Source organism: Astatotilapia calliptera, chromosome 23 (genome assembly GCF_900246225.1).
Source record: "Astatotilapia calliptera chromosome 23, fAstCal1.2, whole genome shotgun sequence".
NCBI classification, from domain to species: Eukaryota; Metazoa; Chordata; class Actinopteri; order Cichliformes; family Cichlidae; genus Astatotilapia; species Astatotilapia calliptera.
Window position 1 is genome coordinate 26,784,491 of NC_039323.1, and position 16,331 is coordinate 26,800,821.

Consider the following 16,331-nt stretch of genomic DNA (forward strand, 5'->3'; position numbering starts at 1 on the left):
GTAGTTTTTGCAGAAACAACTACACTGGTAGAAACCTTAAAAAGCTGTTGAATGCAATGTGTACGTCTGCTATAAATATTTCTGATTTTAGGGAGCAAATGGAAAATGTAAATAAAGGTAAGAATGGAGCTAATGTTTTAATATATGACTATAAATACTGCTTAGAACAGCTTCAAAAATAGAAAATCTTGTTGCTTTTTGGCAGTTTGAGGTACGTACACTCTAAGAAGGGAAACGAGACAAAGTGATGCATCTGGCAGCTCAGGAAACAGACTCTGATGAGTTGATTTAATCCTAGAAATGAGTGGAGACTGCTGTCTGCAGACAGATAACCCTCTGTAACATTATCACCTTTATGTGGATAAAACAAGCAAGATAAAACATGTAATCGCTGAACTTTAGAGTCGATCGTTTTCTCCTGTCTCAAGTCTTAAAGCTAATCTGTGACAACTCGCTGCATCTAAATCTCATCAGGAAAGCTAATAATCTGTTTTTAAGGTGGAGGCACATTAGAAAGACTGTTGACAATCTCATCCTTTTTCTGGGGACTGATTTCCTCAGGTACCGATGAGCATGACCGTTATTAGCTGGGTGTCACACTGACCTATGAGGCTGTCTGGGCGGGGCAGAGCGCTCCTCTGGTACAGGCCGTATGGATCGGTGCCGTACGCCAGCGGCTGGCTCTGCCTGGGGAGGGTGGAGCCGTAGTGCTGCGGCACCGCCGTCATTCCTGAGCGCAGCGGTGACCCCATTGAACCCCTCCCCTCGATCAAGGAAAGGGAGGACCCCAGACGTCCTCCACTTCCTCCTCCTCCTCCTCTTTCGCCTCCTCCTAGTCCAACTCCTCCTACAATTCCACCTGCACCACCCCCTCTACCCTGGGTGCTCTCAGTCGGGGAGGTCGGCGACGGGCAGGAGGGCGGCATGGTAGTGCCTTGGAAAACAGCGGCCAGCGGTTTGGGCTCAGACAGGATGGGCGAGTCATACGTGCTGCCTTGGGATGTTCGCAGGGAGATGCGGGAAGGTGAGACTGTGCCGGCGGTGCCGCAGCCAGGAGACTGGCTCCTGGAGGGGAGGGAGGCCATCCTCCGTAACACCCGGCTGGAGGCCTGGGAAACCAAGAGGAGAAGAAATATTACAGTTTACCCTTCCAGAGAGTAGAGTGTGACATTTTATTCATCTGATAATGAGGCATGAATTTTTATTACACCTTCCTAAAGTGCCCTTTGCATCTCACAGGTCATTACGTTTGTGCAAAAACCATTAAATTGCCCTCATGTGCTGTTTAAAATGTGCATCATGTTCAGTGATGTGCTTGGAAGGGTGCAGAGAAACGAAACAATTAAAAACACTGAAAATCCGTATTCTTATTTTGGATAATTGAAATTAAATAAATATTCCAGTAGTCCTGCCTGCCTGCATCATTATTAAATGACATTTAATGGCATTTTATTCATTTCTAATTAACATTCACTTGATTCTTTGCTCCTCTGTGACTAAAAATGTCAAGTATAATACCCGTAACAGTGTTGACAATTAATCACTTCAGCATTTTGGTTTCCTAAATAAATACCTGACAAATGAACATTAAATTCTGCACACTGCGCGTCTCCCATTTGCAAATATACTCGCCAATTAGGAGTAATGCCACACTCTCAGACAGCGCACTTCATCACGTCTGATGAAGAGCATCGTTATCTTTTCCATTTGTCCAAGAAGCTGAACGTGCTTGCCTCTGGGAAAACGTCCTAATTCATTACACTTCAGACTGAGCGTCACTTTTTAGGGAAGACTTGACAGAATTTTCCTGATTTATGGTGACAAACATTTTCCCTTTTTTCTTCTTCTCCTCATTTATGAAATATAGAATGTCTCCTAATTACAGACTCAGCCAACTGGATGCCGATCTGTGCCGCCTTAATCCATCGCAGCCTCGAACGCCTCGAAGGGAAATTAAGAGCGGAGACATGTAAGCCCATCCAGTGAGGCTGCTGGGTTTGGAATAAATCAGGAGAAAATTCAAACAGGCTCACCATTATCTGTCATTCCTACTCCTACTTTCATTCTAAGTGCGTATAATTATTAGCCACAAAGAAAGGAGCTGATAATGTTTGAGCCTGAGACATTTCAAGGTAGAAGTGGTTTTGATTTGAAGGGTTTAGCTGATGTTCTTCGTCGCTCATGACAGTAATTACCGAGCCTCAACCAGCTGTCATTACTTTAAGAAAGAATATTATTGCTTAGAGCAAAGACATACATATTTTTCGGGTGGCAACGCTCTGAAAACCAATCAAATGTGGGAAACCTGAATATGATTTCTCCTCATGAGGTTCAATTACCTGCGCCGGAGCTTTGATCGTGTTACTCGATGATTCGCTAGCAGCTGGAATTCACCGTGTTATCGCCAACTTAGCGACTTTGTCGCTATATTTAGCGAGTTTTCAGACCCCCTTAGCGACTTTTTTTTTCTAAAAAGCGACTAGCGACAAATCTGGCGACTTTTTCTGGTATTACTGGAGACTTATTTATGACGACTTTTTGACGTGAAAACACGTATCGCTCTTACTCTCAACAGGCAGCGGTGCTGCCTTGGGCACCTTGCCCGTACCAAAGCGCTCACAGGCGGAGGATAGTCCTCCCCCAGCTGCTATCAGGGCAGGAGACGTTCACACCTGTGCGTCCAAACGGCAAATGAATCGCGCATGAGCGAAGCCGCTGCTCCCGCACTGACTGTAACGCAGTCAGTTCTTTTATTGTTATGCTGTTTTGTGAATCACAAGGTTTAAAACTACTTATAAACACACACAAAGTAACGCCACCAGAGTGCCAGTTTCGAGTCACTTTTGCCGGTCCAAGCCCGGGTAAAGGAGCAGGGTTGGAATTGTGACATTAAAAAACAATAATTGCTAAAAGAAATTTAATTTGTAGTTCTAAATAAATTTAACTGCATTTAGGACGTTTTTTTACTCACTTTATGTCTCTTCCACGATGTTATTTCTCTCTCCAACAACGCAGGTTACAATTACATTAGCATGACCAATTGTGCAAATTAGGCGATGACGTCATTTGGCGACTTCTAGCGACTTTTAGGACAACCAATAGCGATTTTCCTTACTGAGGAGTTAGCAACACTGGTCCTAATTTGCTTTAGTACCAACGTCCAGTGTACAACTATAGTTAATGTTGCCTTTAATGAGTTCCCTGTGCTGAGTTCATTGGTACGCTACTGCAGCGAGAGAAAATGTCTCTCCTGCTTTGCATCTGCGATCTAACATAGATATTTTTGCACTTTTATAACTGTGGCTACATTTCTCTATGAGTGTAAAAATCATAGCTGTGACTATGCATACCGATTCATGGGTGTGGTTGAAAGTAGCTCGTTAATTAAATGTATCACATAGCCTGTAAAGGTGGCACATACATTTTGTAATCATACAGGACTGACTCTGGTAGTACCCTTTATGAACTGGCAAAGCACTAACATTTATGTTCTCCACAGTAAGGGATGGATCTAAAATATTGGTTTAAGACATTTTTACACATTTGTATTTGTGGTTTTCACCTTTGTGCTCTTAATCTTACTAAATGTGGCTGAAAAGCTAAGTGGACACAGAGGTAAAATCTTACCCTGAGCTTTTCTTTCTAAGGTTAGTGACTTGTGATGTAACCCTTTGGAGATCAGGCCTACCTGCCCAGAAGCTTGACCCTCTGCTCTTGGGCTTCTGGATATTGATGCTCGGGGCTCCGAACGCACTACGTTCTGGTTGCTGTAGTAACTGACGCTGCTGTCCTGGTAGCCGCTGTCAGAATACGAGGTCATCTGGACCGAGTGACCTCCTGAGCCTGGAAGGAAAGCACAATAAGAGGCCTCAGTGCTTCTTGTGACACATTAAAGCAGGACGTGGTGTGATCAAACCACAGCCACCCCGACATCAGTCACTGCGGTTTACTGCGATTTGCATAGTATCTCACTCGGCTTTCAACTTGTTAAAAAGATATTATGCGTATAAATACATACACGCGGACATCTGCATTAAGCCGTTCCTGGAACAATCTGCTGGCCTACTTTCTCCTGTAGCACCAGGAGGAGGAAGCGTGGGTGATATTTTTACACTTCCAGTGCACTCCAGCTGTATGCAATATAAATAAGACCAAAGGCAAGTTTGTTTTAAACATTACAAATCGCTACTCAGATGTTACATATTTACTAATGGTAGCGATAATAAATGTGGAGGGAGAAGGAGGCCGAGTCTTTTTCTGCGTCGTGCTTTAAAAACATGAATAAAACCAGCAAGTGTTCTGCACATATAAGAATTCACAGCTGCACCCACTGCTTCGCTTTACTGGCCGTCCAACTTTTTTGTGGTTTAACACAAGCTTCTGAGGTAGCTTGATGGACCAAAGTGTCAAACACTCCAGTGAAGATGCCTAATGTCCAACAGTGGTTGGACATTAGGCAGGCTGTGGCTGTAATGCAAAGCTCCCACGAGTGAATACGTGGGAAACATTTCCGCCAAACATGGCAGACTATAAAAAATAAAACTCAGACAGCAGAGCGGAGGCGGATATCAGGTTCTGGGTATTTTAGACTCATCTGAAACAGTGTGGGGCCTTTGGCATCTCTTAAATGTGATCAGATTGTCCAGTGTGGGTTCAGAATTGTGGACTTATATTCACTGGTTGGTAAAATGCTGCTGTGAAGCCTCGGGCTGAGCTTTGGCTCCCTCAGCATCTGGTGTTTAGACTTGATGAGAGAGGGGTGGATCTGACTGTGAAGCTGAAGGATGCTACATGCTTGTATGGTAGACATTCCTTAAAACTTAGTACTGTAAAAAAGCCTTGAGCCACCCCTCATTTCTTGTCATTTCTTCAAGTAGTCTTCAGGAATATTTCTCCAGGCTTCTTGAAGGACATCCAAAGCTCTTCTTTGGATGTTTTGTTCTGTTCTCTGTCCACATGATCCCACACTGCTTCAATAATGTTGAGGTCCAGGCTCTGGGAGGCCAATCCATGACTGATAGTGTTGCATTTTGTGTTACTGCATTGGCAATGTGTTTGGGCTCATCATATTACATCCAAAAATAAAGATGGTACCCATCAGATCCTTTTCAGATGATATTGCATGCTGGATGAAATCCCGTTGTTTTGCAGCCACAGGAAAGTGTATCCCGCAGTGACAGAGCAGACCATGAACTCCTTTGTATACCAAAGTATTCTAGAGGCCATCTGTCCAACAGCTAAAGCTTGGCTTAAACTGGGTCGTGCAACAGCACAATCACCCCAAACATATCAGCAAATCTACAACAGAATGATTGAAAGAGAAAAGAACGAAGGTGTTGCGATGACCGAATTTGGACAAAAATTCCTCCACAAGAATATGAGAGATATATTCAAGTTACTGCTGCTAAAGGTGGTTCGATAAGCTATTGAATCAAGGGGTGATGTTGTTAATATAAATCATTTTAGGACCAGAAGATTTTGCTTTGTCCCAGTATGTAAGATTACAAGAGGGTGTACTTATTTTGCTGCATGGCTGCAGAGTAAACTAAAAATGCTGGTGTTTTCCAGAATCTGCACTCAACATCATGAACTTTAGTCCCTTCCTAAAGCATCGTTTAAACCGTGTGCTGAGTATATTTAACAGACCCTCACTGCCATGTAGGGATGCTCGGTCCGGCTCCGGCAGGAAGAGTCCCTCCTCTGCTTCCAGGTGACGACCAGGACATCCAGACCCCTCTGTGGCTCCGCCCTGAGACTCTCCGCCTGTTGTACGATTAAAAACATGCAAAGACTCTAGGATTAATGCACGTACTTCACACACATAGATTCACACGCATTGAAAAACACAGGTATGGCAAATCAACAGCATCATCTCTGCATCAGTTCTTTTTATACCACTTCTTTTATTTCAGGGGAAAGATGACAGTGAAGAATGGGATGGAAATCTGAGGAAAGGGATCTGTGACAGAATAGTAAATGGACCCAATTCAAAGCTTTTATACATACAGTATATATACTGGCAGAAACATTGCTTTGCTTTGCTTGACCGGCTGGTGCTGCATTCTGGCAATGTTCAGCCTTTTGGAGGCTATTATAGCTTTCTCATGTTAAAAAACAAAGTTCTTTCAGCGGCCTAATCATATACACTTCATCCTATCTGAAACTACAGCATTTACCATTTAAATGAAAGTACCGCAGGAATGGAATAAAACTCCACTGAGCATCACTGAAGCTTTTTGCCTTCATGTAGCCTTCATGCCAACACTTTATATTACCATTTTGTATCTTTTATTTATTACATAATGTTAAATGTTAAACAAAAGAAGTCATACCTGCGGATCTCCATGCAAACGACTTCTCGGATGAGCTTCGGCAGCAGAGCAGATGAGGAAATGGAGGAGGCGAGAGAGCAGAGAGAGAGGTAAATCAAATTAGAGTCACTGTCTACGTCCGATCAGACCAGGAAGAAGAAGGAAGACGGTAGAGAAGATATAAGAAGATAAACTGGATAGGGAACCATCTCGTGAAAAAAAAAAGCATCCAATACACAAGAACAATGAAGAAAGTAACGCTGTGTGAGTTCAAGTCACTTTTTACACAGACTGACTGAAGTCTGAGGAAACACCTGCAGCTGAAAACAAATCATTTATACTGAAATGAACACCGAAAACCCCCCATACAAATACAACTACCTCTAAGAATATGACCAAAGTCAAAGCTCTGTTTAGGTCACTAGATATTGTAATGCTTATTGTCTTATGATTTGTGGACCAATGTTACAACTTGAAGCATCTTTTAAGGGTCAAAATTACAGACATCATGCATAAAGTGTCAAGTTTTCTTTAATATTTCAGCAGTTTTGTGGATTTCAAGGTTTCTGTTTGTGCTCAGAGTGATGTATGCTGGCTGTGACACCACAAAGTGACTGTCAGCTGGCCGAACATCACTCCTCATGAAGACAGATTTCACCATTATGTGGTTTGACAGAGCTTTCTGGAGCTGGGTGTGATTTACAGCCAGCTGGAATCCATATAACAACAACAACAAATATAGGTGCATTATTAGGGCTGTTTTGCTACAGATACGAAAATTAAATGGAAAAAAAAAAATACTTTCAAGGGGCCAGAGTTCCTTGTAAGTATGCTAAATTAAAGTTGAGCAATAATTCTAGACTTACTAAAGTTCTTTCACACTGTTTCTTTGGACATTGGCTGCTTTTACACTCATTTTCAGTCCAGTCCTAATACCTGAGCCTTTTTTGTTTGTTTGTATATTGCACAAAATCACATCATTTGTTTTGTTTTCTTTATTTGAATCTATGAAGAATGCCAAAGATAACAAAGCTGAGAGAAATAAAATAGAAACCAATAGATGCAAAAATAGGTGATTCACAAAAAGCTATTACCTGAAAACTTGCATATCTCAGCGTGCTCTGCAGTTTGTCCTTTAGGGAACTGGACAAGTGGAGGGCAAAAGAAGTGTTTCTTTTCTAACAAAAGATCGAGAAATGAGGGTGGCTCAGGACTTTTTTCACAGTACTGCACTGTATTTATTAATGCTAACATCCTTCTTCTTCTTACCCATTTATACATGCTTACACTGAAGAAACTAGGGTCCAACAAAAAATATGTCCTTGCATGTCCTTGAGTAACATCCAAAGAAAAACTCAAGGATACACTGCACATAGATGTACCACGTTTGTCAGTTAATGGGTCTTTGGTAATAATTTTCTTGGCACACAAATACTAAAATAATTTGAATGAAAATGGTCAGATACAAGTAAGGGCTGAATAGGGTGAAAAAGCAGCCAATGTCGAAAGGAAAACTCAAACGATAAGAGGTGGTCATGTGTATTTTTGTCATGAGATACTGTGTGTTTTTAATTGCAAAAATCTTCCAAATACTTGATGTGATCACTTTAGTCAAATCTACCTGCTGCTGTCTCCTTCTGGTGACTCGGCTCCCAGCATGCACCTCTCCAGCTGGCTAGCCACGATCTGCCGCTCCTCCTCCAGCTCCCGAGTCAGCCGCTCGAACTGGAGCTCCTGGGGCAAGACATTAACAGCAGTGATTATAACCCAACATCCACCATGACGCGGTGATTTAAGCCTCTTCTTTAAGACCTATTTGGTGCCAGTTAGAATTAAGTGTAAAACCCATTTTGTATTCAGCCTGCGCGGCTTGACTGATTTCTCACCGTCTGTGAGCTCGCTGAGAGGCTGTTAAAGGGGGGATTCAAGATTTTAAACACTAAGAGTGTGTCCGGCACCTTTTAACAGCATTTGGTTCAGATAATGTAATTACACACATTTTTGAAACTTTTGGTACAAAGCACAGAGGTTTAAGCACAGAATGATAAAATGTAGACTTCATGGTAAAAATTCACCACAGAGGGTGAAACCAGATGTTTCCTTTTTCTTTTATCATGAGTATTCTGGGCACAGCCTTTAATTCCACATTACTAATAGATACAGTGACACAGCACTATATCTGTAAATCTGGGGGGTTTAAGCCCTTAGAGTGAATTGCTCAAGGTGGTGGCTGACCTTTCTTATTGTTCATTCCACTTATTGTTGTGATAAACAGAATAGTGTGTGAAATCTATTGAGCTGTAAATGCAGTTTACTTTCGAAGAAGATGAAGAAAACCAGAAATTATTCACAATTTAGTAGCTGGAAACAAACTTTGTGGCATTTAAACTTTAAAAATTAGCCTGCAAGCATTTTGCAAAGTCCTCACTGACATAATATACATAATATTGTAAAGGATTTTGAAAGAATTTCACAGGTGCGCGCAATTGAGAGTGTTTGATTGCCAAATTTAAATCAGTTCACCCAAATCTGAGCAAACATTCGTGTCGTATTTTATGCCAAAGTCGCGGAGGCCTGGAGACAAATTGTCAACTCCCCGCCTCCACAAAAATAAAATAGATTTTCACTCCCAGTAAACGTAAAGCAATAATTTTGAGTAAACTGCAACTGAAATATGTAAAAATTTAAAGGTTAATTCATTCAAATACTTATGCTTGGCATAAACTGGATGCAAACCCATCAGGTGGATTTCATTTGACCAGATTTCATTACATTTAACATTTTATACCGTTTCATGGAAAGTTAATTAAGTGATTTAAAGTCAACATTCTGGGCAGAAACTATCTTTTTGATTGTGGCAAACACTGTTTGCAAAGGAAAACTGTGTATTTCCCAACAGGTTGGAGCGTGGTTGCTGGAGGTGGGGGTCCCGAGCCAGTCTACTCCTAGTGTCCTAATGTGCTCCTAAAATCTTTGCCAAATCAAACACTGGGATTATCAAGAACAGGGGTGATTTGTGACAGATGTAAAGAAACAAAAGTGAAAGGGAAAGTTTACAAGATGCTAGTGAGAGCTGGTATGTTTTATGGTTTGTAGACAGTGGAAGTGCAGAACTGACAGGATTAGAAATGACTTAATCAGAGGTCGAGCTGAGGTCGAGCAGTCTGGAGACAAAGTTAGAGGGACAAGGCTGAGATACTTTGCACGTGTGCAGAGGAGGGGAAAGTGGATATATTGGATAAAGGATGTTGAAGACAGAGCTGCCAGGCAGGAGGAAAAGAGGAGACTGATGGATGTGAAGAAGACATGCAGAGGGTTGGTGTGACAGAGGAGGATGGTGGGGACAGGGGGAGATGGAGGCAGATGATTTGCTGTGCAGACTCCTAAAAGGAGCGAGAAGAAGAAAAAGAAGAAATCTGCACTGTAAACCTAATGGTTAAACATGCTGTTGCATAACGAATTTCGGTGTTTTGCACCTTTAATATTCATTATGATGTACAACAAAAGTACAGATGACAGTCACTGTTACAAAACTACAACAATTTAAAGTATTTAGTAAAGTGTAATGTGTATAAAATACCTTAGAAGGAAGCACAGAAAGCAACTTTTTCTTTTACCGGTTTGAGCTTCACAAAATGAGTGTCATTTAATTCAATTATATTTCACAGAAGACAGACATTTCTACAGCTAATATCTACCAAACTAGGCAAATCTCATCAAAACAGTCTAGATAGTTAAACATCATTAAAATATGAAAACTGGATTTTCCAGCCTCGCTCCTCAGGCTGCACCACCTGCTAAACAGGGGATGAATAATCATGTGTATTGTAGGTTAATGGGGCTCACATGCGGCCACATGTCCTCTAGTTTCCCCTAAAAACCCATCCAGTTTGTGACTATGGAGCAGTAAAATAACTCTTTTAACTAAAATTAGGGATTTGCATGATTGCAAAATGAAATTAAACACAGAAAACTGATGTTGAGTTCAAAATGTCCACAAGATTTTGTCAGCAGATCGTGTTTTGGAGAATTTTGACTACTGAAACACCAAAGCATTTAAATATACCCTGTTCACTGCCATCCCCAATAGATGGTTGGGTTCCAATACCTTGCTCAAGTTTATGAAATTGGAGCAGATGTTTATGGACTTTGACTGAATAGCAGGTATTGTTGGCACTAGCTTATTTGTATTCTGTAAAATAATACAGAAGCTTCCCAGTTGCTCCATAAATCATCCAGGAACCACAGCTGGTGTCATCACGGAGGTCCACTGGAGAATTAGCTGTCTGCAAATAATGTCTAAATATAAAACTGGCCTGCTGGAAAAATACACCTTCACAGGGAAACGTCACTGTGATTCATCCATCCATTCGCTTCCGCTTATCCTTTTTCAGGGTCGTGGGCAGTGTTGGTCAAGTTACTTTAACTAATTACTGATTACTTCCCCCAAAAGTAATCCCGTTACTTTACTGATTACTTATTTTCAAAAGTAATTAATTACTTAGTTACTTAGTTACTTTTTAAAAACACGATTTACAACCTGAATAGGTGATAAAGCGATAGATCTTTCAGCCCAATTCTACTTTTTCTACACAATCCATCATACAAAATGTAATCAAATGGAAAAGTCCTTTTTTAAAACTTGTTTTATTAGTTTTAATCTTTTAACTTTATGCATCAAGCAAACATTTAATTATATGCAACATTCTCTGACTGGAAGAAATTTGTTTTAAACCTATTTAAACCTATTTTCTGCACATTCCAGCACATAAAATATATATATTTTTTTGTGTTTACACTCACTCTTTCAAATAGATGCAAGTAAAACACAGCAGAAAATAAAGTCAAAGACTCAGCGGTCCTGTTGCTCTATTTTCACCTGTAAAGCAGGAGTTGGGTAGGCGGAGGTTTACCCTGGTGCATGTGTTACGCAGCGGTCAGTGAAAGAATCCGCGAGTTTCTCTGTGAGTTTCCCATTACGTCGTAGCTACTCGGTGTTTGCTTGGAAGTTTAGGGGTTTTTTGCTGTAAAAAGAAGTTTTCTTCCCACGCACAATGCTAATGGACGCTAATGTTTTTGTCACTTTTGGAATCAAACTTAAAGTAAGGTCAGTACTTCCACACTTTAAACGCTGCACGCTCATACTCTCTCCCGCAGGCGATCCATTGTTGATCTGCACACAGCTGTTGTCAGGAACATCGCACTTGCTTACGTCACTGTCATGAGACATTCTCGCAAAAAAATCACGGTTTTAGTAATGCAGTAACGCAGCGTTCCTACGGGAAAGTAACGGTAATCGAATTACCGTTTTTGCAATAGTAATCCCTTACTTTACTCGTTACTTGAAAAAAGTAATCGGATTACAGTCTCTGGTCGTGGGGGGCGCTGGAACCTATCCCAGCTGTCATAGGGCGAAAGGTGGGGTACACCCTGGACAGGTCGTCAGTCTGTTGCAGGGCTAACACACAGAGACAGACAACCATTCGCACTCACATTCACTCCTAGTGGCAACTTTGGATTATCCAATTAACCTATCCCCACAAGCTGCATGTCTTACCTCTCTCCTCCTCCTCTTACCTCATGTTATGTATTTTCGTTGTTTTTTTTCCTATCAGCCTACCTTTCTGACGTGTCTCCCCAATGTGATGTTTGTGTTAAGTTGGTCAGAAGGTTCCTTTGTAAGTGCACATGCGCAATTAGCGTGCTGCCTGCTGTAACCCTAATTTCCTTCGGGATTAATAAAGTATTCTGATTCTGATTCTGATGTCTTTGGACAGTGGGAGGAAGCCGGAGTACCCGGAGAGAACCCACGCAAACACGGGGAGAACATGCAAACTCCACACAGAAAGACCCCGGCCTGATGTTGGAATTGAACTCAATTGCAGCAACAGTGCTAACCACCGTGCCACCGTGCTGCCCCTGTGATTCAGGACTTCATTAATCCAATAAATTTTCAGAGGCACCAAAAGAGCTGATAGCTGCAGCTCATTATGACACCTGTGGTTTGGGTAAAAAAAACCTCACTGTATCTCATTCAAATGCTTTACTCAGGTAAAGGACCTCAGCATGCCTGTAAGTAAAGTAAAAGTACTCATTATCTTCTGGATAAATCAAATTTTATTGAATTTTTAAGAAGTTTCGTCACAGTGGCATGTTTGTTTTCTAAGGCTACGTTCACACTGCAGGTCTTAATGCTCAATTCCGATTTTTTGATCAAATCCGATTTTTTTGTCTGCTTATTCACACTACAAATAAAATGCGACAGCAAACGCGCTCTAGTGTGAACGCTCAAAGCGGCCCGCATGCGCAAAACAAGACGTCACACACAACGCGCTCTGTATAGACCCAGAGCAAACAGTATTGTTTGACTGATGGCCCTTAATATAAAGACTTCAGACTTGACGTTTCCCAATTTTTGCTTTAAGTTATTTTGTTATTTACATAATACTGTAGATAACCTAATAATTATCCTTATTGCTGTTTTAGAGGAGCGGTGCTTCAAAGGATAGCTGCAGATTTCTGACAGAATCTGCAGGTTATACAGTACAAATAAAATGTTCACGTTTCTCCAACGTTGTCTTCCCAGCAGTTTCACTGGATGGCCAGGAAGCGTTCGCGATGTCTTCTCCGGCACTGATAATTGGCGTCTGTCTTGTGTCAGTGACGTAAAAGACGGATTTAATGCGACATGACCATTCAAACAGCAGTCGCTTTCTAAAACATCAGATATGTATCGGATTCAGTACCACATATGAAAGTGACCCAGGTCGGATTTGAAAATATCGGATTTGTGCTGTTCACACTGTCATACCATGATCGGATATGGGTCGCATAGGGTCAAAAAAATTGGATTTGATGCGCTTTCGCCTGCAGTGTGAACGTAGCCTAAGTGGATCAACAAAGAATAATGGATGACAGATGATAGTTCATATAGACCTTGGGTGATACTGAACTACGACAGACCTATGTGGTCTAATATTTGTTGATATCACATATTAGACCACAGATCATGTCATACAATAAATAAGAGCATAATATGAAATAGTAGGAAATTGATGATATAGACAGAGCCTTGCATTTAAATTCCATCCACAGCAATGACACAAGCCCAGACATGTTTGAGGGGGTGTGTCTGATGACTTGTGCTGTGCAATAGTACAAAGTTGGCATCAATCCGATACCAAGTAAATACAGGGTCAGTATTGTCTGTACCAATAGAACAGTGTGTCATGATTTAATCATCATCTTTAATTTCCTTTCAGCTTTCGTTTATTTAGAAACTGGATTTTTTTGGAGACCTGGAAGGAAAATGTGCTTGTCCCTAAAGCACTTTGGGTCACTTTGTTTAAATGTGCTATAGAGTAGACTAAAATTAAAATAAAATAAAACAGAAAACAGAAAACAGTTCCGACATTTTTCATAGTGCAAGTTTGAGGTATATTTTTCATTTCTAAAAGCATATATATACACTACCAGTCAAAAGTATGGACACACCTTCTCATTTATTGGTTTTTCTTTATTTTCATGACTATTTACGTTGTAGATTCTCACTGAAGGCATCGAAACTTTGTTTACTACGTATTTCCATATGTGTTCATTCATAGTTTTGATGCCTTCAGTGAGAATCTACAACGTAAATAGTCTCCAACAAAACACACTGCTTTACAACATATGCAAGAAAACTATTCTTGCTAAAGGTGGAAACAACAAATGTGTTTTACCACTTGACTCCAAAACAATTGTTGATCCAAAATCTAACAAATGACTCCACCGACCATTGCTGGAGCACTCATTAGCTGTCCTCCATATGACAGGAAGAGCAAACAGTGGATAGAAAACACTCATTTGATTACATGGTGGAAATCAAGGCTTTAATAAAGGTGGTCGTACCAAATACTGACTTTCAACCTGGTTAGAAACTCTGAATCCACATCGTTCAATAAATCACTGCACCCATTTCACATTTTTCTAGCAACTTAGGAGAAATGAGGGATGGCTCAAGAGTTTTGGACATTACTGTATCTACCCATCCTACCAGTACAGTATGGTGAAAGTCCTTCAAATCATAATCCCTCATAAAAAAACAACAAAAAAACAAAAACAAAAGACCCTTAAATCCACACTGGCAGCTCTCCATCTGTTTACATCTCTTAATAAAAGCTTTTTTGTATTTGGGTCAGCGATGACCATGTGATGCACGGAGCCTTAACAGTCTCTTTAGTCAGATGATGTACAGTGATTTAGCTAATGGTCTCCTCATGCTGGTTCTTTTCTTCGGTCTCGTCTGCTGTGGACTGAAAAAGTCTGTGTGTTTATCACAGCTGACTGCAGAAACAAAGCTGGTTGGATTTCAGAGTTAGCATGCTTGCTTCTGTAATCTAAGTAAACTCACAGAAATGAAATCTGTTAAAAGGCATTAATTCAGACAACTTAAAAAGCATTCCAGGCGATTTTAGACAGGGGACTGTTTCGCTTGGGGAACATAATAATTCAGTAATTCCCACAAGGAAATCGGCTACATGGCTAATTCTGCAGCAGTAATAAGTGTTGGTTTTTCTGCTGTATTCCCTTCCAAGCTAATTGAGTAGATGTTTGTAGGCTTGTGGGGCTAATGCAGCTCAGAGCTTGCTGCTACAAACTATTACAAAATGTTAATAATAATGATAAATCATGCAAACATGAAAAATGGTCTTTTGGTTTAAATCCAGCCACGCAGAGCTTATTTCAATACATTTGTTTTTAAAGAACTGTCATGTCAGTACAAGAGGTTTATCACAAGTTGGTATGATGGTGCTCCAAGGTGAGTCATGCAGGAAATTTCAATGAAAAATAAAAAATAAAAGCGGGTGAGAAATTAAAAATATCCTACAAAGCTCACACAATAACGGTAAAACAATGCAATACAATCAAACAAAAGTAAATGCAAATTAGTGATTTGCAAAAGTCGAGAAAAACCTACAGAGGTTTATAAAGAAAAGTAACACGTTTCAGATTAAGAGGAAGGTAATGACAACAGCAAAAGAGAAGCTCAAATATAATAGATGTGTGTCATTCAGACACGGTGCCTTAAGGGGACCTGCTGTGCTCATTTCCAGCTCTACAGCACGCTGTACGTCTCCGGGTTCTGCCCGTGACTGAAGCAAGTCTTTTTTACCTCCTGTCTCTTTAAGGCACCAGCACACACCCAGCAAACTGTAAATGGTACATGAGGACTGACATGATACTGGCAGCAACAAAGATTTCAGCAGGACAGCTTAGCTCAGTAAATATTGGGCTCATAAGCTGCTTATTACATCACATAATGGAGGATTTAATCATACACTCATAATATCCTTTAAACAGTATCTATATAGTTCTCTCTCCTGTATATAGGAACAGGAGAGGGAAATATGATAAAGGTCAACTGAAATGCAAAATACTGCCACCAGTATCTATCTATCTATCTATCTATCTATCTATCTATCTATCTATCTATCTATCTCACTCTTTAAACTCTTGCCATGTTTAAAATGGATCGACTCTGTTAATTTTGCTCTTTTCCAGGCCCAGTCATCCGTTTTCTTCTACTGGTCAAGGGGGCAGCAGTCTAAACCTAGATGCCCAGACCTCCCTCTCCACGGCCACCTCCTCCAGCTCAGCTGGGAGGACATGTAGGCATTTCCACACCAGTTGACAGATTTAATCTCTCCAGCATGTCCTGTCTCTGCCCTGGGACATTCTTCCTGTAGGACTTGACTATAACACCTAGTCTAGGAGGCACCCAAGAGGCTTCCTAGTCAGATGCCCAAGTCACCTTGACTGCCTCCTTTCAATGTGGAGGAGTAACAGCTCAGCTCCGAGTCCCTGCTGAATGACTGAACTTCTCAGCCTATTTAAGGGTGACTCTAGCCACTGCTTGGAGGAACCTTATTTCCACTCGTGTCTGCGATCTCATTTTTTCAGTCACTACACAGAGCTTATGACCAGAGGTGAGTGCAGAGGCGTAGACTGACAAGTAAGTTGACAGCTTCGTTTTTACAC

At 41.0% G+C, this 16,331-nt stretch overlaps 1 protein-coding gene across 7 annotated transcripts in view; it reads right to left on the reverse strand.

Annotated features, from left to right (window-relative positions):
- Nucleotides 1-16,331, reverse strand: part of LOC113016737 (plakophilin-4-like) — a 78,558-nt gene that overhangs the window by 39,938 nt on the left and 22,289 nt on the right. For 3 of the 7 annotated variants that reach the window (XM_026159804.1, XM_026159805.1, XM_026159806.1), the window contains exons 3-7: nucleotides 7,933-8,045; nucleotides 6,333-6,367; nucleotides 5,647-5,763; nucleotides 3,689-3,843; nucleotides 605-1,109 (exon numbers count right to left, since the gene is read on the reverse strand). In XM_026159804.1, the coding sequence (XP_026015589.1) occupies nucleotides 605-1,109; nucleotides 3,689-3,843; nucleotides 5,647-5,763; nucleotides 6,333-6,367; nucleotides 7,933-8,045 (925 nt within the window). Of the gene's footprint in view, nucleotides 1-604; nucleotides 1,110-2,339; nucleotides 2,409-2,566; nucleotides 2,739-2,971; nucleotides 2,996-3,688; nucleotides 3,844-5,646; nucleotides 5,764-6,332; nucleotides 6,368-7,932; nucleotides 8,046-16,331 lie in introns of those variants that run through there. The other 4 variants (XM_026159808.1, XM_026159809.1, XM_026159811.1 and 1 more) reach the window with 4 other exon arrangements.